The 26,174-nt window shown below is 42.6% G+C and overlaps 1 protein-coding gene across 1 annotated transcript in view; it reads right to left on the minus strand.

The window, feature by feature from the left end:
* Positions 1-26,174, minus strand: part of atp8b1 (ATPase phospholipid transporting 8B1) — a 213,364-nt gene that overhangs the window by 92,189 nt on the left and 95,001 nt on the right. Inside the window, exon 2 of the mRNA XM_038790574.1 lies at positions 3,903-4,112. Within this exon, the coding sequence (XP_038646502.1) occupies positions 3,903-4,098 (196 nt within the window). The 5' untranslated portion in view covers positions 4,099-4,112. The remainder of the gene's footprint in view (positions 1-3,902; positions 4,113-26,174) is intronic.

The raw sequence follows: 26,174 nt of genomic DNA on the forward strand, positions 1-26,174 counted from the left end.
ATTTGTTGCATGCGTTGATGATTACACTGTTCAGCTCTGATCAATATACGCCAAACTCAAATTTCAGAGTTTTTGACTTCATGACTTGTACTGTATTGATCTAGCTAACCAGATTAATTGCCATTCAGAAATATCTGAACATGATCAGTATCGAGTCATGGGCAACACGGTAGCATTATTGGGCAGCACGGTAGCATTGTGGTTAGCACAATTGCTTCACAGCTCCAGGGTCACAGGTTCGATTCCCGGCTTGGGTCACTGTCTGTGCGGAGTCTACACATTCTCCCCGTGTGTGCGTGGGTTTCCTCCCACAGTCCAAAGATGTGCGGGTTAGGTGGATTGGCTATGCTAAATTGCCCATAGTGTCCAAAATTGCCCTTAGTGTTGGGTGGGGTTGCTGGGTTATGGGGATAGGGTGGAGGTGTGGACCTTGGGAAGGGTGCTCTTTCCAGGAGCCGGCGCAGACTCGATGGGCCGAATGGCCTCCTTCTGCACTGTAAATTCTATGAGTCTGCCTTCACTCCCCAGCCAGTGTGACACCTTTGGAGTGTGACTCTATACTGACTTACAATTGTGCAAGATCTTTTATTTGTACCTGGACTGAACTTCAAGTATATAATTCTACCGATATTGTGTTCGTTTAGACACGAGATTTAGAACTGAAAGTTTTCAACTGGTAAATTAGAATTATAGGTTGATGCACCAAAGGAAGCGGTCATTTAACCCAGCATGCCTGTGTCGCCTAATGGGTAGGGCTAGGTAATTCCATGATGTGCTTCGATAGCTAAGTGCAAACAAAGATTTTTCAGAGTCTGGCGTCATTCCTTCAACCATGACTTAACACTTCCTCTTTTATATTTGGTGCAATTTTCCATTCCTGCCAACTTCATGAATCATGGCGGGGAGGGGCACCAAGTCTAAAAGATTAACTGACCTCACAGATGTGGACCTTGCCTGCTCAGCATTTCCAGCCTTTTCAGTTTTGGTTACTATCAGATTAGGAATGGATAACATTTGAAGAAAAATCAAAAAACCTAACTTTAACCAATAGAACCATGCCATAGATTTCACTTTTTAAGAATAAAGCTTTGAACAAAACAAGCAATATCAAGTTAACCAGCTTGGTTCATAACAATGAATGTCATGCACGCAGATTTACTTCTTACTTCCCCATTCTTACTTTTCATAAGGCACATCAAACTTAACCGTGCCTATTTCAGTAGTCACTCCCCATAAGTATGCCAGTCTTCTCAAAACGATCTTTAAATTGCCTCAGCACCAGTTATTTCCAGTAAAACTTCCATTCGTCTTCTCTTGGCACTGGATTGTCTTTGTCCCTTGTTCTGGTTACTTTTTAATATTTGCAAGCCAATTCTGCGGATTCTTTTGCAATAAGACACAATGAGGCCCACTGTAGATGCTCTCACTAGCTTCAAATTAGGCAATCATGCAGTTTCTATTACCTCACACAAGATTCACATGGAGATTAAACTACCCCACATTCCACACTCAATTATGTTAGTTCTTTACTCTGTTTAATGTGTAGGTCCATCTAACTATAATTTACGCTGCCTAACTTCTCTCAGTGAGCTCGCTGCAAACCACACAAGGTCTAAACTGCAAATATAAACTGTCTCAGCAAACACCCAGATAATAAGAAACTAGAGAACCTTCATACACTCCTCTCGTCTCAATGATGACATCTCTATGATGACATAACATACGCTGTCTTCAACTTGATTTTTAAGTTAATTATCCAACATACAGAATTTGTTTTTGATCTGGTGAAGTAAATGGGATTTAAAACTTTTCAGGGTTTACTCAATGCTTTTAAACTAATTTTGCTCCACCTCATGAAACAAAACATCTCTGTGGCCTGCCCCTATTGCAAGCTTGGTATCATCACATTCCCAGCTCTTTAGCCAAATAAGTGCACCTGCTGTTTTAGACCATAAGACCATAAAACATAGGAGTAGAATTGGGCCACTCGGCCCATCGATCTGCTCCGCCATTCAATCATGGCTAATAATTTTCTCATCCCCATTCTCCTGCCTTCGCCCCATAACCCCTGATCCCCTTATTGATCAAAAACCTATCTATCTCAGTCTTAAAGACACTCAGGGATTTGGCCTCCACAGCCTTCTGCGGCAAAGAGTTCCACAGATTCACCACCCTCTGGCTGATCTTCTCCTACAAGTGGAAACATTCTCTCCACGTCCACTCGATCCAGGCCATGCAGAATCCTATAAGTTTCAATAAGGTCCCCCCTCATCCTTCTAAACTCCAAAGAGTACAGACCCGGAGTCCTCAACCGTTCTTCATACGACAAGCTCTTCATTCCAAGGATCATTCTTGTGAACCTCCTCTGGACCCTTTTCAAGGCCAGCACATCCTTCCTTAGATACGGAGCCCAAAACTGCTCACAATACTCCAAATAGGGTCTGACCAGAGCCTTATATAGCATCAGGAGTACATCCCTTGTATTCTCGCCCACTCGATAGGAATGCTAACATTGCATTTGCCTTCTTAATTGCCGACTGAACCTGCACGTTAACCTTAAGAGAATCGTGAACAAGAACTCCCAAGTCCGTTTGTGCTTCTGATTTCCTAAGCATCTTCTCATTTAGAAAATAGTCTATGCCTCCATTTCTCCTTCCAAAGTGCATAAACTCACACTTTTCCACATTGTATTCTATCTGCCACTTCATTGCCCACTCTCCTAACCTGTCCAAGTCCTTCTGAAGCCCACCTGCTTCCTCAATACTACCTGCCCCTCTACAGATCTTTGTATCATCTGCAAACTTGGCAACTGTGCCTTCAGTTCCTTCCTCCAGATCATTAATATATATTGTGAAAAGTTGTGGTCCACCTTCCCCTGAGGCACACTACTAGTCACTGGTTGCCGTCCTGAAAAAGACCCCTTTATCCCCACTCTCTGCCTTCTGCCAGTCAGCCAATCCTCTATCCATGCCAGGATCTTACCCTTAACACCATGGGTTTTTAACGTATTTAACAGTCTCCTATGCGGCACCTTGTGAAAGGCCTTCTGGAAATCTAAAGAAATCACGTCCACTGGTTCTCCTTTGTCCAACTTCCTTGTTACTTCCTCAAAGAAGTATAGTTGTATAGCTTTATCCCTTCTGATTTAATTAAACAAACATGGGTCACCTAATGAGGTGCCAGTCAGAGAGATCTCATTCATTGGAAAGCCCATCATTCCAGCAAAGAGACTATAATTAATTTATGCAGATAATGTGCTTCTTTTGTTATCTGGTCTCACCTCATATCATTAGGTTAACTGCATTTCTCAGCTGCCCATAACATTACATTTCCAAGTGCCTAAACAGCTTGAAGTTGCCATTTTCTTTTGACTACCTGCATTCACACTTATGCAGTTTCATAGTCTTAAAGCATGGATTTTATCTTTCAATCCTTTGTTTACTTTATCCATCTGGTACAGAATAGAATAGAATAGAATAGAACAGTACAGCACAGAACAGGCCCTTCGGCCCTCGATGTTGTGCCGAGCAATGATCACTCTACTTAAACCCACGTAACCCGTATACCCGTAACCCAACAATCCCCCCATTAACCTTACACTACGGGCAATTTAGCATGGCCAATCCACCTAACCCGCACATCTTTGGACTGTGGGAGGAAACCGGAGCACCCGGAGGAAACCCACGCACACACGGGGAGGACGTGCAGACTCCACACAGACAGTGACCCAGCCGGGAATCGAACCTGGGACCCTGGAGCTGTGAAGCATTGATGCTAACCACCATGCTACCGTGAGGCCCCGATACGCAATTTTATTTCTTGTTCGTCTCCTTTATTTGTTGTTTGTACGAAACATGTCAATTTATTTCATGGTCTAAAATCGGATGAGAATTGAGCTTTACCACTTTTTGGTTGCCATCCCTCCTCGGTCTTTTGGTTGATGCTGCTTTGCTGTTTATCTTCCAATCTTTCAGTTGAACTATCCAATTCATTGTCTGTCTCATCATCACTATATGGCACCACATCGTCAAATCCTCTGCTATTATTGTCATCATCACCACCACCACCACCAAGGCTGGAGACCCTGTCAGTACTCATCACCTCCGTGGTCCCTGAAAAAGAGGAAGACGGAAGACTGAAGTCAAAATCAGATTAACTTAAAAAACATTTTAACAAGAAACGACAAAAGAATAAAACCTCAAGGAACATTCACAGCATCACAGATGTCAATGACCTCAGGATCATCACTGTTTTCAACTTTTTAGTTAATATATTGCCTTTGGCTTCTTAAGGGCAGCACGGTAGCATAGTGGTTAGCACAATTGCTTCACAGCTCCAGGGTCCCAGGTTCGATTCCCGGTTTGGGTCACTGTCGGTGTAGAGTCTGCACGTTCTCCCCGTGTGCGCGTGGGTTTCCTCCGGGTGTTCCTGTTTCCTTCCACAGTCCAGAGATGTGCAGGTTAAATGGATTGGCCATGCTAATTTGCCCTTATTGTCCAAAATTGCCCTTAGTGTTGGGTGGGGGTGTAGGTAGGGTGCTCTTTCCAAGTGCCAGTGCAGACTCGATGGGCTGAATGGCCTCCTTCTGTACTGTAAATTCTATGATTATTCTCTTTGAATTCACTGACCTCTTGTGGTCCTTGAACCTCGCCCTCTATATAAACTTTGACATACACTCAAGGCAAGGTCACAAAAGGTGGTGGGGAGGGAGGGGGAGTGGCTGGGTGTTATCTTGTGCTCTCTCTGCATGGGACCACTCCATTACTGACATAACTCATCTCCAAATACTTCCTCGTATCCACCAAGACCCTTCCTGCTGCTCAACCACCGATCTCACCCAACAATGCCACTTCAAAAACACAATTCCTTCTGTATCCATGAGTGAAAATAAACCTCACCTTGGGCCGCCATTCACCATAATACTTGCATAGCTATCTCCATGGTTAATCAATGCTCAGGTTCTCAGATGCCCTGACCTTCAGCAAAACCATTATTCTTTCGAGTTTGGAGTGATCTATCTGGTATGACATGCTTCTTTGCCCCAGACATACAAGGATACACAATAGATACAGATTTTTTTTTAATTTTTATTTATTTTTTCTTAAAATTTAGATTACCCAATTATTTTTTCCAATTAAGGGGCAATTTAGCGTGGCCAATCCACCTACTCTGCACATTTTTTTTTGGGTTGTGGGGGCGAAACCCACGCAGACACGGGGAGAATGTGCAAACTCCACACGGACAGTGACCCAGAGCCGGGATCGAACCTGGGACCTCAGCGCCGTGAGGCGGTTGTGCTAACCACTAGGCCACCGTGCTGCCCACAATAGATACAGTTAACTGTCAGCAGAATCCCTGCACCACACAAGCGCTTTGAATCTTGTTACATTCTGGCAAATCTACCAATTATTCCAGAATCATGCTGGTAAAGTAACCCTTAACCTTAGTTTCTCCACTAAAATGCTTTTTTCTGCTCTCTCCACAGTCATTCCAAGCTAGTTTGAAAAGCTCAAACTGCTTTGCCGCTAGTCAAGACCATGCATATAGTTGCCTTGGGTTTCCCATTTCTATCAGACCAGACACCTCTCCGTATCTATTAAATTAGGAGCATGGGAACAGGAGTAGGCCATAAAGCCCATCGAGCGAGATCCATCATTCAACATGATTATGTTTAATCACATTGTTTTCTAGTTTCCCCATGACTCTCAGCAAAGCTTCTCTGATCTCCTGTCATAAGAAACCCATCTTAATCAAACAACTTCCTGCTTATTTCACCACACCCTCCCCATCCCCTGCACTCAGCCACTATGTTAGGTGCCATTGTAATTCTTTTGAGATGGACATTTCCCCAACATCCTTGGCTAACTATAAACTTAATTTCAAACATATTCATATCCTAACCTTCTCACTTATCACCTGTTTCTGCTGGTTTACAATCTCCCTATACATGAAATTTTAAATTTCTTTCATGGCCTTCACCGTACCTTTTGTTACCTCCTCCTGCAACCTTTCAAACTTTGCACTTCTCCAACTTTGGCACACAGTGCATGCTACTTTCTCTCATTGTATTAGCAACGATGCCTTCAGCTACCTAGTCCCCAGAGTCTGGAATTTGCTCCCTAAATTTCTGCCTCTCCATCTTGCTCTTCTACTTTGGCAAACCTCCATAAACCTACCCCATCACATTTTTCATTCTCTATCATGTTTCTTCTAGTTCAGGGGTAGGCAAACTTTTCCGTGCAAGGGCCGCATTCAGAAATTCACAATTTTAAAGGGCCGCATAGTATATTAATTAATAGTCCCAGTTGTAACCAATTAGCGTGCGGCATATACCTCAGCGCTTCCCCCGCCGGCATCCTGCCTTTAGCCCTCTTTTTCTCTACTTTTCAAAAATGGCGCTTCACCCGGTTATGATTCTGGGCGCCTCATATAGAACATAGAACAGTACAGCACAGAACAGGCCCTTCGGCCCTCGATGTTGTGCCGAGCAATGATCACCCTACTCAAGTCAATGTATCCACCCTATACCAGTAACCCAACAACCCCCCCCCCCCCCCATTAACCTAACAATGACGGACAGATAGGTCATCAGACTCTGTGATGGGCTAATGTGATGGCTGGTCAAACATGGTTGTCCCAAAGGACAATAGATCTTGAAATCTTGAATGAATCATTTTGGCTGAAGCGGAGATGCTTGTGTATTCCTGATAACGAGGTTAAGTCTGAATGGGGCAAGGTAACTCAGGCTGTGGACATATCCCTCGGACTGCTGCCAGCAGTCTTTTCCTTCAGTCTGTTTAACCCCTAAATTGCAGTTTGCCCACCCCTGTTCTAGTTGGACATAACCGGTCTCATTATGTTTTTCTGTCAAGGGAATTCACTCTTGCCTCTGTAGCCAATGTCTTACCATCACAACAGCAACAATGACTACTGTCATGATCTGGATCTATTAGGAATATGGGTCCAGAAATGGGATCCAGGATGTAGCGGGCAATTTAGGGGTTAAACAGACTGAAGGAAAAGACTGCTGGCAGCAGTCAGAGGGATATGTCCACAGCCTGAGTTACCTTGCCCCATTCAGACTTAACCTCGTTATCAGGAATACACAAGCATCTCCGCTTCAGCCAAAATGATTCATTCAAGATTTCAAGATCCATTGTCCTTTGGGACAACCATGTTTGACCAGCCATCACATTAGCCCATCACAGAGTCTGATGACCTATCTGTCCGTCATGGAAGGTTAGTTACACATACATGGCACAGTTCTATTCTTTTGTACAGCCCAGATAAGGATAATGGATAGATGTCTGATCACCTCAGAGAAGAATGTTTGTCTGAGGGGCTGGGCGGTGCTGAGAGCGAGAGTAGAGATGACCGACCGAGAAGGTAATGAAAGTTGCCACCGAAGCAGGCTTTGGAAAAACGGTTCAGAATAAACGTCCCTACCAGAAGTAAAATTAACTTCGTAGATGCAAGTATTTCCTTTGTCTTCCTGTGAAAGTCATGATGTGGAGATGCCGGCGTTGGACTGGGGTGAGCACAGCAAGATGTCTTACAACACCAGGTTAATGTCCAACAGGTTTGTTTCAAACACTAGCTTTCAGAGCACTGCTCCTTCCCCAGGTGAATGAAGAGGTATGTTCCAGAAACATATATAGACAAAGTCAAAGATGCCAGACAATGCTTAGAATGCGAGCATTTGCAGGTAATTAAATCTTTACAGATGCAGAGATAGGTGTTAAACAGGTTAAAGAGGTGTGAATTGTCTCAAGTCAGGACAGTTCACACCTCTTTAACCTGGGGTTACCCCTATCTCTGCATCTGTAAAGATTTAATTACCTGCAAATGCTCGCATTCTAAGCATTGTCTGGCATCTTTGAATTTGTCTATATATGTTTCTGGAACATACCTCTTCATTAACCTGAGGAATGAGCAGTGCTCTGAAAGCTAGTGTTTGAAACAAACCTGTTGGACTTTAAACTGGTGTTGTAAGACTTCTTCCTGTGAAAGTGGCATGATAGTTTCATGTTTTCATGTTTTCATAGTTTTCATGTTTCCTGCTCCTAGTTCTTATGTTCTTATGTAGGATGGCACAGTGGTGCAGTGGTTAGCGCTGCTGCTTCACAGCTCTGGGGACCTGGGTTCAATAACAGCTTTGTGTGGAGTTTGTACTCTTCCCCCATGTCTGCATGGGTTTCCTCCAGGTGCTCCGGTTTCCTCCCACAGTCCAAAGGTGTGCAGGTTAGGTGGATTGGCCATGCTGAATTGTCCCTTAGTGCCCAAAAGGTTAGGTGGGGTTACTGGGTTATGGGGATAAGGTGGAGGCGTGGGCTTAAGCAGGGTGCTCTTTGTAAATGGATTGCAACTTGTAAAACTGTGAGGAAAGATGACTACGCCACAGGAATGATAAAATATTGATCATGTTTACGTAAAAGCAAACTTGAATTTAAATATAGAATTAAATACATTAGCAACAAATGTGTAGTTTTACAGTTAACAGTTCCAAGTAATAAGAACATTTTTAACTTGTTCCCTACACCTGCCATTATATATTTCAATTAAGCAAACCAATATAGTTCAAATAGCACTAATAAATAAAGTCAACAATCAGGTTTACTTTTTCTCCGCGCAGAGCCCTTGGAGAGAACCTTTCAGGAGCAAAGTGAAAGACACATCTTGGAAGACTAAAATCCTATGGGAATGGGAAACTGAAACTACAGACAGTCTGGCTCGTCCCCTTACTTATAACATATGCAAAGAATAAGGCATTCTTCTCTCTACTTCCACACGATGTCCCATGACCTGGTTAGCCAGGTCCAAATACAATGCATCTCAAATCAAAACAATATTCATAGAATTCCTACAATGCAGAAGGAGGTCATTCAACCCACTGAGTCAGCACCAACCGTCTTGAAAGTCCGAGACCCACTCCCCCACCATATCACTATAATCCCACCTAATCTGCACATCTTTGGACTGTGGGAGGAAACTGGAGCACCTGGAGGAAACCCATGCAGACACAGAGAGAACATGCAGTCACCCAAGGCAGGAATCAAACCCAGATCTCTGGCACGGTACCACCATGCTGCCCATTATAAATGCTTCTGAATCTCTCTGCAGAACACTCCTCCTGCAAAATCCAGGATTACGTCACTTTTGTGACCCCTTAATCAGAGCTTTAGCAGACAAAATGCTGTATGCATCTTAAACCCAGGTGTTTTTTTTATTAACATTACTGCAATAAACACAAAATATAATAATTTATTACATTCATCACACTTAGCAGGATAAGGAAATGCCGCTGTACAATTCTACAAGAACACAGAGTACAATGTAAAGACTGGGCATTACGGGTTTGCAGCCACAAGAGTGAATTGTGCAACTGGTCTCTGTTGTGAGAAGTGTTCTTCTATCTTGAACTCTAGGTAAAGACTTGGTCCATAGACTTGACTGTAGACATACTTTGGTATCTGATTAACACTTTATTAGTACTACACTAGACAGGTTACAGAATATATACATTGCACCTCTGCATGATTCCGACCTATCTTGCGAGAGTCAAATGCATGACTGACTCGTATTAGTGGTATATCATCATCTAAGTCATACATTGACATAACATACTTGGGTGTGAGGTGTAGCATTTAAAGGGTTAACATATGTACCATCTACTTTTTAACAATTACATGAAACTGTGTCTTTAACTATTTGCACTGCATTTTTGTAATTCCCTTTTTACAACTACAGATTCCAATCAACTCTTGCTCTTTCATTCCCCAAATCAGAATGCTGGTGGATTCAATATCTCAGTATTCTCAGCCCTCAAGGAAGACATCTTCGGGTCATGAGAGCTTTCTTCTGCATCTGGTAAGCCATCTGCAGAATAGGACAACACTTTACCAACTTGCTGGCAGCATGACTGAAATGCTGAGTGTAGGCTTTGTGATGCCTGAACTCCAATGAGAAAGAAAACTGTTCATCAAAAGACTGATCCAAATGAAAAGACTGAAGTGAATCAATATTTGGACCCTCGAGGACAAGCAGAGAGGAACTCAGACACTGAGGAACTTGTGGGTGCCTCAAATGACTCTGGGAAGAAACTTCAGGAAAGGAATGGTCTTCAACTTCAGGAAAGATTGCTACTGCTGTATTGTGCACTGATAAAGGAAAAAATGATCAACTTCCTGTTAGACTATCAGTAAAAGAAAAGATGATTCCCAGTGATATTTCATGAGGACTGTCTAATGGCACGAGGACCACACTTGCACACAAGGGAAAACCTGTGAAGAATATGGAGACAGATTTCTTGTAGATAATCAACTCGGGGATAAGATTGTTGTGCAAGATTTTGCAGCCTCAGGAGTGTAAAGATTCTGCCATTGCTCTTAGCAGGAAACTACTTTCAGTTGGGACTGAAGTATGGGTGAAAATTGACTTTCACCCTTGAAAGCTCTTGAGCAGTGTGATCCTCTGTGGACTCTGACCTGTGCTCTGCTGTAGACTCTTCATGGACAACAGGTGAAAAGCCAGGCAATACGGATTCAGTAGAACTAAGTTCAGAAATGTTGCTCATCCACTGAAATCACAGCTGACTCTTCATAGAGAACATCAGAGACTTCAAATTGTGCATTCATCTACAGGAAAGTTGACTTACGATTGCTCAGTATTGCAAGGAAGATGTACAGTTCCCCAAAATGGAATACTGGCCTAAATAAAATCATGGCCTGATGCTGCACTTATCCTTACAGGCAGAATTCCTCAGGTCTGTATTAACTTGGTTGGTCTAGGTGACAGTGACGTGGTTGGATGGGGGAAGGGGTGGGTGGACATTACCGCTCTGGACCTGGAAAAAATGAAAAATAGTACCCAGGATTTGCTGTTCAGTGGCTCGTGTTGGAAAATTTACCTGTGATGGCCAGTTGTGGCTCAGCCATGTTGCCAGACATGAGGGAGAAGAAATATCACTTATCCAAAAGAATACAGATGTCTATGAAATTATTTCACAGTTGCTGACAAAGGCAGAAGTGAGTTTTGTTTTGGGGGGGGGGGGGGGGGATGATTTATTTTGTAGACTATGATACTCTTTTTAAAACTTGCAAATTGTGAAAGTTTTGTAAATTATACTGGGTCTACATCCTAAGTGTTAAGAGATGGTCCTCTAAAAATAGTTTGACACTTGTGTTCATCCAGCTAACAAGTGGGCAGCATTTGAACAACTTTGTCAATTGATCCCTGCAGCTGTAATTGAAGTTGATGACTATTTACTTGGTGCTTAATTTGATGTCTATGAATTATAATTGCTTTAAGTGGACAGCTTTAATAATCAGCTTTTGAAGTACTAATTCAACATGAAGTATGTCAGTTGTTTGCTTTGTGTACTGCAATGGATTCTAGGGCTATAAATAGAAAATTACATCAATTATTTACACTAATGTTCAGCAGCTATATATTAAAACACAATTGAAACATGCTTCTTTTTGGCATGTGTCTGACGTACAAAAGTATAAAGTTTCAATGTTGAAGTACTTGGCTTTCTCGCAATGCCAGAATTTATAATGCCTTGAATATTCGAGTGCAAATGCAGCGTGCCAAGTGTGGAGAACTCAATCAGGAAGATTCCGGTCATCAATGCACAAACAGCTCAACGCGATTCCGGTCATCAATGCACAAACAGCTAAACGCGATTCCGGTCATCAATGCACAAACAGCTAAACGCGATTCCGGTCATCAATGCACACACAGCTAAACGCGATTGTTTTCTCCACTCCTTAACTATCCCCTCATTATGTCACATGTCATTTCCTCAAAATGAAGTAAGAAGCCTAACTGCTCCTTGTAAACTCTCAATAGCTTAGTTTGATAACCATACTACTCTCAATAGCTTGGTTTGATAACCATACGTTCTCATTGCTGGAGTTCAGCAAGTTGTGAAGACTGCGAAAAAAGAGTAAGAGCACAAATCTGGAAATTTCAACCGTACATCTTTCATGTTATACTAAGCTTAGATCTAATCAACCGAGGGAAAAGGGTGCATTTTTTCTGACTGGCTACCTTTCTCATGTGCACTGGACTCCTAATATGAAAAACAGTCAACAAAGTGAGGAGGCACTACGTCACGTCAAATTAAAATTCCATTGTGTATTTACACATGTCCTATGTTTTTCTTGTATGGAACGATCTGCCTGGACTGTACTCAGAACAATACTTTTCACTGTACCTTGATACACGTGACAATAAATCAAGTCCAATCCGAATAAAATAGCAATATTGCGAACATTGTCCAGACCACAAGAACTGCTACAGCTGCATCATACTGACCTTGATACGTATTTGTTTTTAAAATCTGTATTTTCTCCAGCATTTGGTTCAGTCATTGGTCCAACAATTCAGTCTTGCAAAACGTTAACGTGCAAGTTTGCCACTGAGACGCACGATTAGTGCTTAAGAAATCCCAGTCCAAAATGGCTATCTCCTCATCCGGAGATTATGGCCAGAGTTCTAGATTCTCCTGTCAGCGGATGCAACCTCTCAGCATCTGTTTGACCAAGCCCTCTCGAGTCTCGTACTCAGATTATTATGGCACAGAAGGAGACCATTCAGCCCATGTTGGTTCTCTGTAGAGCAATCCAATTAGTCCCATTTCCCCACTCTACCCTTGTAGTTCTGAAAGTTTATTTTCCTTATGTGCACATTCAATTTAATTTCAAATCATTCCTCGTCTCCCTTTCCACCACCGTCATAGAGGTCTTTGTGCCCCCCTCACAGCCTACTTTCCCACCTAGATTTGAATCACCAATATATTGTACTTGGTCCATCAGACTATAAACAGCTGAAGCCCAAACACTGATCCTTGCAGAACTCCATCACATTCTTCGTTCCAAAAATGACCGGGTCATGCTTCACATTCTGTTTGTTAACCAATCCTTAATCCATGCTACTAAAATATTACCCCAATTCCATGAGCCATTCAAACTGAGACCACTGCTTCTGGCTGTGCATCAATTCCCCACAGTATGATCTGCAATTGTACAGTGGCACCACTGACCCTGGCAAGACTGGATGCTAGATTCAGCAGCCACAGAAACATCTCTAAATTTTGCTGACTACCCCATCCTCCATGACCACTGCATTTCTACACTTGGCTACACTGTGGCCACACTCCACAGTGCAGTTACTTGCCCTACAATTCTGTGGATTTGCTCCTTTCTGTGCACGGGGTCAATAGCATTCAGCAATGAATATCAGTTTGAGAGAATCACACAGGGAGGATTCCTGCAGTGTCTAAATCTCCCTACCCTGTTCGATGTCCACCTACTTAATAACCTGAACTCTCCACAGCTCTGGGTTGACCTGTGTATTCCAGGAAACTTTCAGCATCTCCGTCTATCCAACAGTGTCTCCAGCTGCTCCGAAAATGGAGAAACCCTGAGCTGAAGCCACTGGATGCTCCTACCCACACAGCTATTCAGGAAATAGGTTTCCCGAAATTTACTCCTGGCACAAGAATGGCATGAAATCTGACCAGATATTTAAAATGGGTAGCTTAATTTTATGCATTTGCTTATGGTATTGTTTTAAGTATAAAACGCCATCTCTCATTCACACTAATTAACTGAACTTCCATTTCTCAGGCTCAAATGTTCCTTCTGCACGAGATAAATAGCCAGCAGATTTGTGTCAGTGCTTTGATATTCCACACTCTTCACTCACCAGCCCTCTCCCTCCTGTTACTGTTGTCCCTCAGTTTAAACTATTTGCCAACTCACTCCTTCTCTGCAACTAATTCCCTTGCTCACCAAATTCCCATTGTTTAGTCATTTATTCACCCAATATGGAAGTTTATTCACTCAGTTTATAGTCAATCGGTAACTTTTTCAATTCATCATGACACAAAAGAACTCGAGGAGGACAGACTTGCAAAGGTTAATTAACATGTAGCAACTTCATGACCACATGCAAAGCAGCCTCCACCTCAATACAAAATTTGCTTGAACAGTCTGCTCACCAGCCAAGTGGTAAATCTCCCCCTCCAGGATGTCGATCGAGAGTGTTGACAAGGGGAAATATACAAAGAGTCATGTCAGGGGGAAATATACAAAAAGTCATGTGTACACCATCTGCGGCACCCAAGATACAGCCAAATCCAAAAGAAAAGTTTAATACTGGATGGCCTGAATTTGCTGTTGTCTTTTACCGATGCCAAACTGTGTGAATTGCCCTAGGACCTCTCGGTAATGTAACAAAGATCACTAATGACTGCCTGAAATGAAGTGACAAAGTTAAATGCATCCATCCAGATGATTTTGGTTGCTGGTCTTCATAGAACATAGAATTTACAGTGCAGTGGAGGCCATTTGGCCCATCGAGTCTGCACCCGCCCTTGGAAAGAGCAACCCACTTAAGCACACGCTTCCACCCTATCACTGTAACCCAGTAACCCCACCTAATCTGTTTGAACACTAAGGGCAATTTATCATGATCAATCCACCTAACCTGCACATCTTTGGACTGTGGGAGGAAAACCATGCAGACACAGGGAGAACATGCAGACTCCATACAGACTCCGTTCATGTAGTGACAACCAGAACTTCCCTATTATGAATTTAGTGAATTCTTTAACACAGAGATCCTCACTCTCAGCCTGTAGATTTGTTTTGGCGGGGGAGATGGAGAAGTAATATCTTGTGGAGCAATGTCTCCTCAACAATCATCTCACTCCCCTTTTCTTCATCAACCCTTGTTGCTCTGTATTCTTTTAATACAACAAAAACTTGCATTTACATAACATCTTTAATGTAGTATAATGTCTCAAGACCCTTCACAGAAGTTTTATCAAAAGGAACAAATAATAATTGACAAAAAGAATGCCAAATTCCTTCATTTAGTTGCAACTTTCAGTTTGGTCCTGAAAGAGATGCTGTTAGGTGGATTGGAAATTCTGAATTCTCCCTCTGTGTACCCGAACAGGCACCGGAATGTGGCGACTAGGGGCTTCTCACAGTAACTTCATTGCAGTGTTAATAGAACATAGAACAGTACAGCACAGAACAGGCCCTTCGGCCCTCGATGTTGTGCCGAGCCATGATCACCCTACTCAAACATTTATGCTAACCACCATGCTACAGTGCTGCCTACTTATGTAAACCTACTCATCATATTCCATATTTAAATAGATACTCACAGTTAAATATACACACAAAGAAAAGAGGGGAAGATAAATAAATAATTTCAATACAAGCTTTTTCTTTTGCTTGTTCATTGTTAATAATACCACAGAACCTCCTCTCAATTTTTGCAAATTTGCAGTATCTCCAAATGGTGCCAAATCTCAGAACCAACCATTCCAGTGGTGCTAAGTGGCAGTAATTATTTTGATACATCTTACATACCATCTTTCTGTGCATTCTCTTATATAAAATAAAAAATAGAGTTAACAGGCACCAATTCAACGCTCACGTTACATTTGTTTTAATAAAATGGAAGATTGCAGAGAAATATGGATTTAATAATAATAACCTTTATTAGTGTTACAAGTAGGCTTACATTAACACTGCAATAAAGTTACTGCAAAAAGCCAGTAGTCGCCACACCACTGTGCCTGTTCGGGTACACATAGGGAGAATTCAGAATGTCCAATTCACCGAACAAGCACGTCTTTCGGGACCTGTGGGAGGAAACCGGAGCACCCGGAGGAAACCTAAGAAGGTATGGAGAGAACGTGCAGACTCCGTACTGACAAGTCGGTAATCAACGCAGGTCCCTGGACCCGTGAAGCAACAGTGCTAACCATCCTCCCCAAAATACTGGCTCGAAATTCACTAGGTCACATGATGTCAACTGCATGGATTCGGTCATCAAATTCAAAAGCCTCGGATCTAGACAGCTGGAAGAACAGCACAAGTAGTGTCAAATAATGGCCTGAAGTTGTTAAGCTGGAGTAATATGGAATGAAATGAAAGTCACCATAGTCCTGAGGACCATCGGCTACTCTCTCCTTTTTGAGGCGGTGAGATGGCTGGTGGCGATTTAACCAGAAGATCACCACACCTTAGGCAAGGGGCAAGGTTGAGAAGGCTAGGCTTTATGAATAATTTCAATTGGGAATTGAACCCGCACCATAAACCAGCCATCCAGCCAACTGAGCTAACCAACCCTTGGAGGAATATATGGAAATAGGCAACATCAAAGAATTGCAAAATAAAATTATTTTAGTCTCACCTAGGTGCAATATTCATCCATTGTACTTCAAGGAGGCTTGAGGCTATGAATGCAGGATTTGCAATTCAAGAAAACTGATGAATGTTTCATCAAATATCTTGATAACATGGATAATGAAGGGAATAGATCATTGAAAAACGAATGAGAGAAAGGACAAAAAAAAAAACCAAAGGACCTGTCTGAATTAATGAAAAGAAGTGATGACTAACCGCAATCAACAATGTGAAAGAAAAAACAGGCCTTAAAACTACTTCGGTGGGAGCCATTTAATGATATTGACTTTGGAATTCCACTGTACCAAACTGTGTTATGATTTCAGAACTGTCAAAACAGCACAAGATTATTCATTGATGACCATATTTGAGGGGCAATTAGAGTAGACAATAAATGTTGGCCTCGCCAGCAATACCCACATCCCTTCTTGAAAATAAAAATTACCCTGAAGAAGATGGAGGTGAGTTGGCTTCTTGAACAACTGCAATCCATATGGTGTAGATACACCCACAGTACTGTGATGGAGGGAGTTCCAGAGTTTTAACCCAGGGATAGTGAAGGAAAGGTGATATAGCTAGGATGATGTACAACTTGTAGGGAAACTTATAGGTGGCATTGGAATCTTCTAGGTGGTAGAAGTTGCAGGTTTGGAAGGTGCTGTCGGAGAGGCCTTGGAGAGTTGCAGTGCACGTTGTAGATGGTACACAATGCTGACACAGTGCAGTGGTGTTGGGAGGCAGTGAATGTTTAAGGTGGTAGATGGGATGTCTTAACTTGTTGAATGTTGCTTGAGATGCACACATCCAGGTTTGTGTAGAGTATTGCTTCACAATCTTGATTTGAGCCTTGTAAATAATAGCATGCTTTTGGGAGGCAGGAATCAAATCTGACTGAGTGACATTTGTAGACACGGTATTTATATGGCTGGTCCAGTTCAATTTTTGGTCAAAGCTAACCTATTAGGCTGTTTGTAGGGGGGATTCAGCGATTGTAATGATAATGAATATCACAGGCAACTTGTTGTTGGAGGTGATCATTGCCTGGCACTATCAGCCCAAGCCTGAATGTCATTTTTAATAAATTTAGAGTTCACAATTATTTTTCCAATTAAGGGCAATTTAGTGTGGCCAATCCACCTACCTTGCACATCTTTGGGTTGTGGGGCTGAAGCCCACTCAGACATGGGGAGAATGTGCAAACTCCACACGGACAGTGACCCAGGGCCAGGATTCAAACCCGGATCCTCAGCGCCGTAGGCAACAATGCTAACCACTGTGCCATCGTGCTGCCCCCAAGCCTGAATGTTGTATAGATCTTGCTGCATATGGGCACAGACTGTTTCAGTATCTGAGTCATGAATGGTGCTGAACACAATCACTAACAAACATTCCCGCGTCTTATCTTATGATGGAGGGGTCATTAATGAAGCAGCTGAAAAATCAAGGCCTGGGACACTATCCTGAGGAACAGCTGCAGTGATGTCCTGGGACTGGGATGATTGATCGGCAGCAACCATAACAATCTTCCTTTGTACTGGGCACGCCTCCTACCAGTGGAAAGTTTCCCTCCTGGTTCTGGAACTCAACTCTCTTGTCCAAGTTTGGATGACGGTTGTAATGACGCCTGGAGCCTACACTCCAGTGCTGCACTGAAAGAGCGCTGCAGGGACAGAATGGTGGTGCAGTGGTAGCATTGCTGCCTCGTGGTGCTGAGGTCCAGGTTCAATCCCCGCTCTTGGTCACTGTCCGTGTGGAGTTTGCATTCTCCCCCTGTTTGCCTGGGTTTCATCTCCACAACCCAAAGAAGTGCAGGATAGGTGGATTGGCCATGCTAAATTTCCCCTTAATTGGAAAAAAATAAATGGGTACTCTAAATTTTCAGGGGAAAAGAAATGAAAGAGTGCTGCAATTTCAGAGGCATCATTGAATGAGTCATTAAATCAAAGTGCTGTCTCAGGGGTGAGGGGATGGTATGAATAAACAAACTAGGAGCCAAAGTAGGCTATTTGGCCCCTGGAACCTTCAATAAGATCATCGCTGATCGGTTTGTGTTTTAAGTTCTAGATTCCCATCTACCCAGGATAACCTTGCATTCCCTTTTTGCAACGACATGAGGCAACAAGTTGGCAGCAGTATGTTGTTCATTTTTCAAGAGCATACCTAACCGGAAATCCTGGAATAAACCAATTATTTCAGTGCTCAATTAGTGCTGCCCTTTGGAACCTGGGTGAAACATGCAGAATCAAACTGATTGTACAAGATGTTTCACTCTGCCCAGGATCATGCTAGTCATGCAGTTAGAATTAAAAGGACTTGCATATATTGAAAATTAAGAACAAAATCAATTATTGAACTACAAGCACTATTGTTCTTTTGAAGTTACAATTGAAAGTCTTGCCACCTGGTTTAGTATGGCAGAATGCCAAATGTGAAGTCCTTAGCGCTACGGTTCCAGGGCACTTACTCTTATGAACCAATTGTTTAAATGTTCATTTCTTTTGGCTCAAAAGGTGATCTCAGGATTCAATCCACGTCAGATTAGAATGGGTAAATTAATTAAATGAATCAACTGAACAAATGGGAGAAAGGGTCACCTTATTTGCCTGAGCATTTTGAACCATCGTGCTTGCTCTTTTTGGTGAATATGTGGATGGTGTCAAAAAAAGACAAAGCATACACGATCACAAGAAACTTTGCACAACACATTAGGGCAACTGTACATCATATATCAAGGTGGCTTGCCAGAGTAAATGATGAAAAAACAGAAGTTTACAAATCGTAAAGATTAAAATGAACTCCTCCATGAAGCAAGTTCATTAACATCAAGCTCAAAGCGTGCATAAATGAGTTCAAGTATGACAAGTTTATAGTGTAGATGTGAGTGTTTATTTTACAGTAATATGGGGCCAGATTAATGCGAAGGACTCACTACACTACAGTGTAATTATTGGGAGTTAGCCCATATTAGCGTTGTTAACTCGCCCCATTTAAATGTTTCAGCTCATGGGCCTTTATTTATTTATTACAAGGTGAGAGTTCCGCTGCTTTCCTGGAACAAGTCCTGTCTTAGAGTTGCTGGCCAATTGCAGTCTAGCAGCTTTGCAGTACTGACAGCATCACTGGGAGTGATGGCCATCCTGGTACAGTATTGCAGGAAGCCGCAGAGAAGAACAGTCGTCCATACCCCAAAACCCCAGGTAACTCTTGGACCTCACCAGGGCTGGCTGCCAGGCTCCAGCGAGAGGGTGATGGGGGCATTCCAGACAGTGTGAGGGGAGGGTAGACACTGAGAGAATGGGGAGGGGGGGGGGGGGGGGGGCTCCAATTGACACTGGTGAGCCAGAAAGGAAGTACTGCCCAGCAGCCCATAAGTAAAGGGCCTCAATCAGGTCACAGGCAAGGAGCCCACCTGACATTTTCATCACCACTTGCAAACTGGTGTCACAGGTAGGCAGGTGGCAGATATGTTGCAGGTGGCATTGTGTCCTATTTTATGGGTCCATCCGCTTGGCTTTAGCACCTGTGGATGTACCATAAAATCCAGCCCAGAGTTAATAGTGCTGTAAGCAGACGGTCAACTTTCTCCATTTTCATAGTTACAGTTGAGTCAAGCTCTAGTTAGACCGCACCCAAAGAACTGTGTTTATTTCAAGACAATACATCTCAAAATTGATATATTAACCTTTAAGGGGCATGTGCAGATTCATCAAAATGATTCAAGTTAAGATAAAAGATTACATAGACTAAGCCAGGATTCCCTTGAATATAAAATATAAATATTTGGTCTAATTAAGGTGTTTAAGATGACTAAAATGTTTGACAGACTAAATGGTGACGGAATGAACAATGTACTGAAGATTGAAAACTGAAAACCTCTTCTACGTCTTCAAGCAAATGACATCAATGTAACAACATTTATATAGATACATATTCATCATCCTATGGGAGCCATGAACAAAAATACAAAGCAGGCTACGTGCTGTAAAACATTACTAAGGCTTCATTGTATCTGGACACATTTGTAGAAAATTGTCTAATTATTTTCTGCCCAGTCCCACAAAAAAAAAACAGGACAAATTCATCCAGCCAACACTAGCCCCAACAGCCTATTGTCAATTATAAGCAAAGTAGAAAATTCACTGACAGTGCAATCAAGCAGCTCTTTATTCAGCAATAGCCTGCTTACTGTTGCTCAGTTAGGATTCTGGCAGGATCAGTCAGAACCTTTCCTTATACTGCCTTTTCCTCATTGTCACTGGGTCAAAATCCTACAGCCCCCTTCCTAGTTTCACTCCTACGCCACATAGACTGTCGTGGTTCAAGGAGGCAATTAAGGATGCGCAATAAATGCTGGCCTTGCCAGTGACACACACATCTCATGAATAAAAATAAGGCATGTAAATTAAATGCTCATAGTCGGATTGGAAAGTGGTCATTTCAATTCAGTTGGCCCTCAACAATATAACTCACTCTGGGTGCGAAATTTAGCAAAGGAAAAAAGCGAAAAGCAATAATTAAATCTGGATTCAATTCAAAACTCACACCCACTAACTCACATTTGCTTTTGTAAATTATAGCAATGGCAAAAAGCACACTGGCTGTCAATTGTCTTGAGGTACCCAAAGTTGAGATAAAGCCTGATAAAATAAACTTCTGAAGACTATCAATACAGAGCACAAAATAAATGCAACATGATCAGCATCCTTTGCCTCAAGGATGCCCGAAAAACGTTGAACCAAAATTTAGATATCGGCAGCCGTTGTGTCGGCAAAGTTCTGGCCAAGTTGTAGAAAATTAACCCTGGAGTACCTGATGTCAAACTGGAAAAATGGCAACAGCTTCAAAAAAATTTTAAAATAGTCAACAAGCCCCAAAAGTCTGGTAACTCTCCTGCCCCGAATGAGAGTTCCGAATGAGAGTCCCATGACATGAACAAAGTTGTATGTTTGGTTAGATTGAAAGGGCATTGACATAAACGTTTATTGTAAATTAAACTGTAGTCATATCAACATTCCATCACATGTATATAGGAAAATAAAAATAAAGGCAGATATATTCTTGGCCAGGATGGGGGGAAACTAAAAAAATGGGTTCTGGGCATATTGGACAAGTGGAACATTCTGCTTGAAGGAAGGAAAAATGATTGACGCACATAATCCACGAACAGTGTTGAAATAGATAAGGGCAGGATTTAAAGAAACCTGTAAGTATGCGAGGACTCAACACTATATACAGCTACTTGAGAGCATCAGGAAACAAAACCAGTAGAATATGCAACTAAGTAGTCAAATATAGTCGAATTCAAATGCACAACCAGACAGTTGGAGCATGCTATATGTAGAGCATCTGATTCATATCATCAACAAACTAGAGACATTTTAGCATGAAGCCAATGCCAATAAAATAGACATAAAAACAGATGTCAGATTTGAGAAAATACTGGAGATTTTCTCAGCTGTGAAAAGGGAGACATGGGATGATCTTGTACAAGAGAATTCACACAGCACAAATCTTGCCACAGGCCACATATCCCTCTGGTGCTGCTCAAAAGATGAATGCTTGGTAGTTTGAGGCAATTTCCTTTTTAATTTATATGCTAACTAGGTGAAGTACTGCATCCAAATCATCTTCATTCACAACACGATCCTGTAATTATAATTTTGAAGCAGGAACAATCTAAAAATATATTCTAAATGCTCAAACAAGGGAGCATTTCACAGAATCACAGAATTTACAGTGCAGAAGGAGGCCATTCGGCCCATCGAGTCTGCACTGGCCCTTGGAAAGAGCACCCCACCCAAGCCCCCACTGCACCCTATCTCCGTAACCACACCTAACCTTTTTTTTGGACATTAAGGGCAATTTCGCACAGCTTATCCACCGAACCTGCACATCTTTGGACTGTGGGAGGAAACCGGAACACCTGGAGGAAACCCAGGCACGCACGGGGAGAACGTGAAGACTCCGCACAGGTTATTTCTTTCTATCCTTCAACTCGTACTGGAATCTTTGTGGCCCTCACAAAAATACCATGAAGTAAATGCAATTCAAACAAGCTTGGGGTTTATGACACTTGGTGTAGCCTAGATGTACCTTGCAAGGTCAGAGTTGATAAGGAAGAAAACTTTAACAATAAATGGTCATCTCTGAGGTTGCAACAGGAGGTCCGGTGATAGGGCAATTACAGGCATAAGAAATCTAAATTGTTTGGGTGGGTTGCAGAAGCCAGGTGAACTTATTTGTTTACATTTCCATTTGAGCTGGTCCAAAAGCATACCACTTTGCCATAGAAACATAGCGATTCAGGATGCAGCCTTGGTTCGAAGGTTTTTTTGTTTGTTTAATTTTACAGTGCGCTTTTGCTGACAGAAGCAAACAGTTCAGTTTGTGAACAGCAAATTTAGTCTTGTGTACCCTGCAACTCAATCACTAGGCAGAGACAAAGGAAAAAAAATGTTCGTCAAGTCTGCTTTTGTGTAAAGAAAATACAGACTTTGTTGTTTATTGCACAGAATTCAAGTGGAGGTCCAGCTCATTTTTGAATTCAAGAGAGTGGAAAGATGCTGGAAGATTTGCCTAGTTTGAAGCTAAAGGAAGAAACATACTGTGGTCCTCACAGAGCCTTTTGGCAGAAAGCAGTCAGCTTCCTTGGAAAGAACTGTAGAGCTGTTGGAGTAGACAGTGAGAAAGCTGCCTACATAGGCAGGGGCAGCAGGGTAGCATGGCGGTTAGCATAAATGCTTCACAGCTCCAGGGTCCCAGGTTCGATTCCCGGCTGGGTCACTGTCTGTGTGGAGTCTGCACGTCCTCCCCGTGTGCGTGGGTTTCCTCCGGGTACTCCGGTTTCCTCCCACAGTCCAAAGATGTGCGGGTTAGGTGGATTGGCCATGCTAAATTGCCCGTAGTGTCCTAATAAAAGTAAGGTTAAGGGGGGGTTGTTGGGTTACGGGTATAGGGTGGATATGTGGGTTTGAGTAGGGTGATCATGGCTCGGCACAACATTGAGGGCCGAAGGGCCTGTTCTGTGCTGTACTGTTCTATGTTCTATATGTCAGAGCCAGGAGAAGGAGCTCGTCAGTGCAGGAAATGGCAAGTGTGGCCTTGGCGGGATGTTCCCTGCAGAAGCTCCCAAAAAACAAAATCCCATTTGATATCGCGGTTGTTCTCAACACTCCAGGCTTCCAGAAATTCCCCACTATTCACGCTCAAGAAAATACTTTTTTTCCCTCATTAAATGATGCCACACGTGTTGCTGAAGCTTTTTATCTTGCACTCATCAGGACAAGATGCCAAATTTCAAATAATCCAAACAATTTATACTACAGGAGAAAAGAATTGCCATAGGCCCATATGCCCACCCAGTTGCTGATCAAATCAAACTACGCATTACGAACAGTCAAAAGAACAAGCCGAGTACAGACCATATTCAGAGATGCTTGCATACCCCCAAAAAAGTTCCGACTGTTAGGTGCAATTCTGAGACTGGTGTGCCGAACAATCTGGAGTGTGTTAATAGCTACACAACAAACAATTTAAGATAACCAGTCAAGCCAATGACATGGTTCAGTTACGCTTGCTCGGGGTGACATAGATTGATACACAGGGTCCCACTTTCTGCAACAACAACAACAACAACAAAAAAGGAATTTGCCCAAGCTCTGCACCTTTTTTGAATACCCAGGATTTTGGGGAGCCAACAGGACTGGGTTGTTTTCTCCACAGCAATGCCTTTATAAATCAGACCTGACCTCCCAACCAATCAAGCACCCTTTCCTCCAGCAGTAGAAATTGCTGTAATAGTTTGAAATTTGGCCTTATGTTAATCCAGCGAGTGCAAGGCAAAAACATTTATCAATGTTTTTCATTTTTTTTAAGCAGTATATGACATCAAATCTTAAATGATAATTCCAAGGGCAGCACAGTGGCGCAGTGGTAGCACTGCAGTCTCACGGCGCCAAGGTCCCAGGTTCGATCCTGGCTCTGGGTCAATGTCCGTGTGGAGTTTGCACATTCTCCCTGTGTTTGCGTGGGTTTCGCCCCCACAACCCAAAGATGTGCAAGGTAGGTGGATTGGCCATGTTAAATTGCCCCTTAATTGGAAAAAAAGAATTGAGTACTCTAGATCTTTTTAAAAATATATTTAAAAATAAATAAATAAATAAATAAAATTTAAAAATGATAATTCCATTCCTCTCTCCAATGATGCTGCCAGATCAAAGTTTTTCTGAGTACTTTCTGATTTTATTTCTTATTTCCAACATCAGCAATATTTTGCTATTTCCTTATTTAAGTATATTGGAAAGCACTGGAGACAGGCATACACTCCAGTCTTGAAGGTAATTATAGGGCCCATATCAAGTGTTGAAATTGGTTAACTCTGGACAGTGCTCAGGCCTAGTAACTTGCTCATTCTGTTAGTCCTTAGACAGAACTTCCCAAGCAGACAAACATTTAAATCAAAAATAACACTTTTCAAATGTATTATTTATGAAAGCAGACTCACTGTCCTCTGTAAATAAATGCAGCCAAGTTTCTCAAAGCATAAATAGAAGGAACACATTCGAACAATTCTAATCCAGTTGTCAAATAAACATTAAATATTTCTGCAATGTTTCCAGAAAAGCAATGGCCACAACTGCTCATAATTTCACCTTCAGCTGATGTACATTACATACTGCAGTCTCGCCGTCCTGACCTATGTAAGGTATGCATTGTCTGTATCCTTTTATTAAAACAGTAAAAATATATACAAGGTCAAACGGTACAAACACTACTAATTTTGTGTTGGAGAAACAGGGTACCCTCCCCTCAGTACCGAAGTACGGGGAGAGGGCTGTGGATACTCTGATTGTTAAAACAGTTCACAACACGTTTCTACAACAAACAAATGGGACAAGCACTAAACTTTGCGCTGGAGAGACCAGATACCCTCGCCTCTGTACCAACAGAAGGGAAAGGAAGGGGGGTAGTGGGGAGAGGGGGAAGAGGAGAGTGGTGGGGGAGGGAGGGAGTCGGGGTGTTGGTGAAGGGGGGACCCATAGGGCACTGTCTGAACTATCTACGGAGGCAGAAAATAAAAGAACCTTCAATTATGATGTGCCAGGTTCCGGGAGACCCCCAGAGGGGGTATGGGGCAACACAGTGTCAGTCACGAGTGAGCCCTGCACCCCGCTACAGAGTGCCTCATGTGCACCCTGCGCTCCCGACACTGGGTGGCTGACAGCCTTCGGACAGTCGCCCTCCGGGCCCAAACCCTCCACCACACTGAGTGTGGCGGGCGACACGGGCCGCAAGAAACAATACTTTTCACTGTGTACTAATACATGTGAAAAGCGACATCTGTTGGAAAGGAGCAGAGGTGGCTGGACAGCAGGCAAGGAAACCATCAGCCTTTCTACTATCACCCTTCTACAGGCCTCCTCCTCAACTAAGACACCATAATTTAGTAACCTGCATGTATTCACCATCAGGATTGAAGTGACAAATAGCTACTTGCTGGTGTGAGTTAATGATCAGGAGACACTAACTCGTTCAAATCCTCCCCAGAGAAAATAAATACACTTAATTAAATAAATCTGGAATTAACAAACTGGTGATAATAATAATCTTTATTAGTGTCAGAAGTAGGCTTATATTAACACTGCAATGAAGTTACTGTGAAAATCCTCTAGTCGCCACACTCCGGTGCCTATTCGGAAACACTGAGGGAGAATTCAGAATGTCCAATTCACCTAACAAGCACGTCTTTCGGAACTTGGGGGAGGGAACCAGAGCACCTGGAGGAAACCCGCGCAGACAGTGACCCAAGCCGAGAATTGAACCTGGGCCCCTGGCACTGGGAAGCAACAGTGCTAATCACCATGCTTCAGTAATGGTGACCAGCTAACCATCGGACTGTTGCAAAAACGCACCCAGTTCACCGATACCCTGAAGGAAAGGAAATCAGCCATCCTTACCCTGCCT

This window comes from Scyliorhinus canicula, chromosome 3 (genome assembly GCF_902713615.1).
Source record: "Scyliorhinus canicula chromosome 3, sScyCan1.1, whole genome shotgun sequence".
In the NCBI taxonomy this organism is placed as follows: domain Eukaryota; kingdom Metazoa; phylum Chordata; class Chondrichthyes; order Carcharhiniformes; family Scyliorhinidae; genus Scyliorhinus; species Scyliorhinus canicula.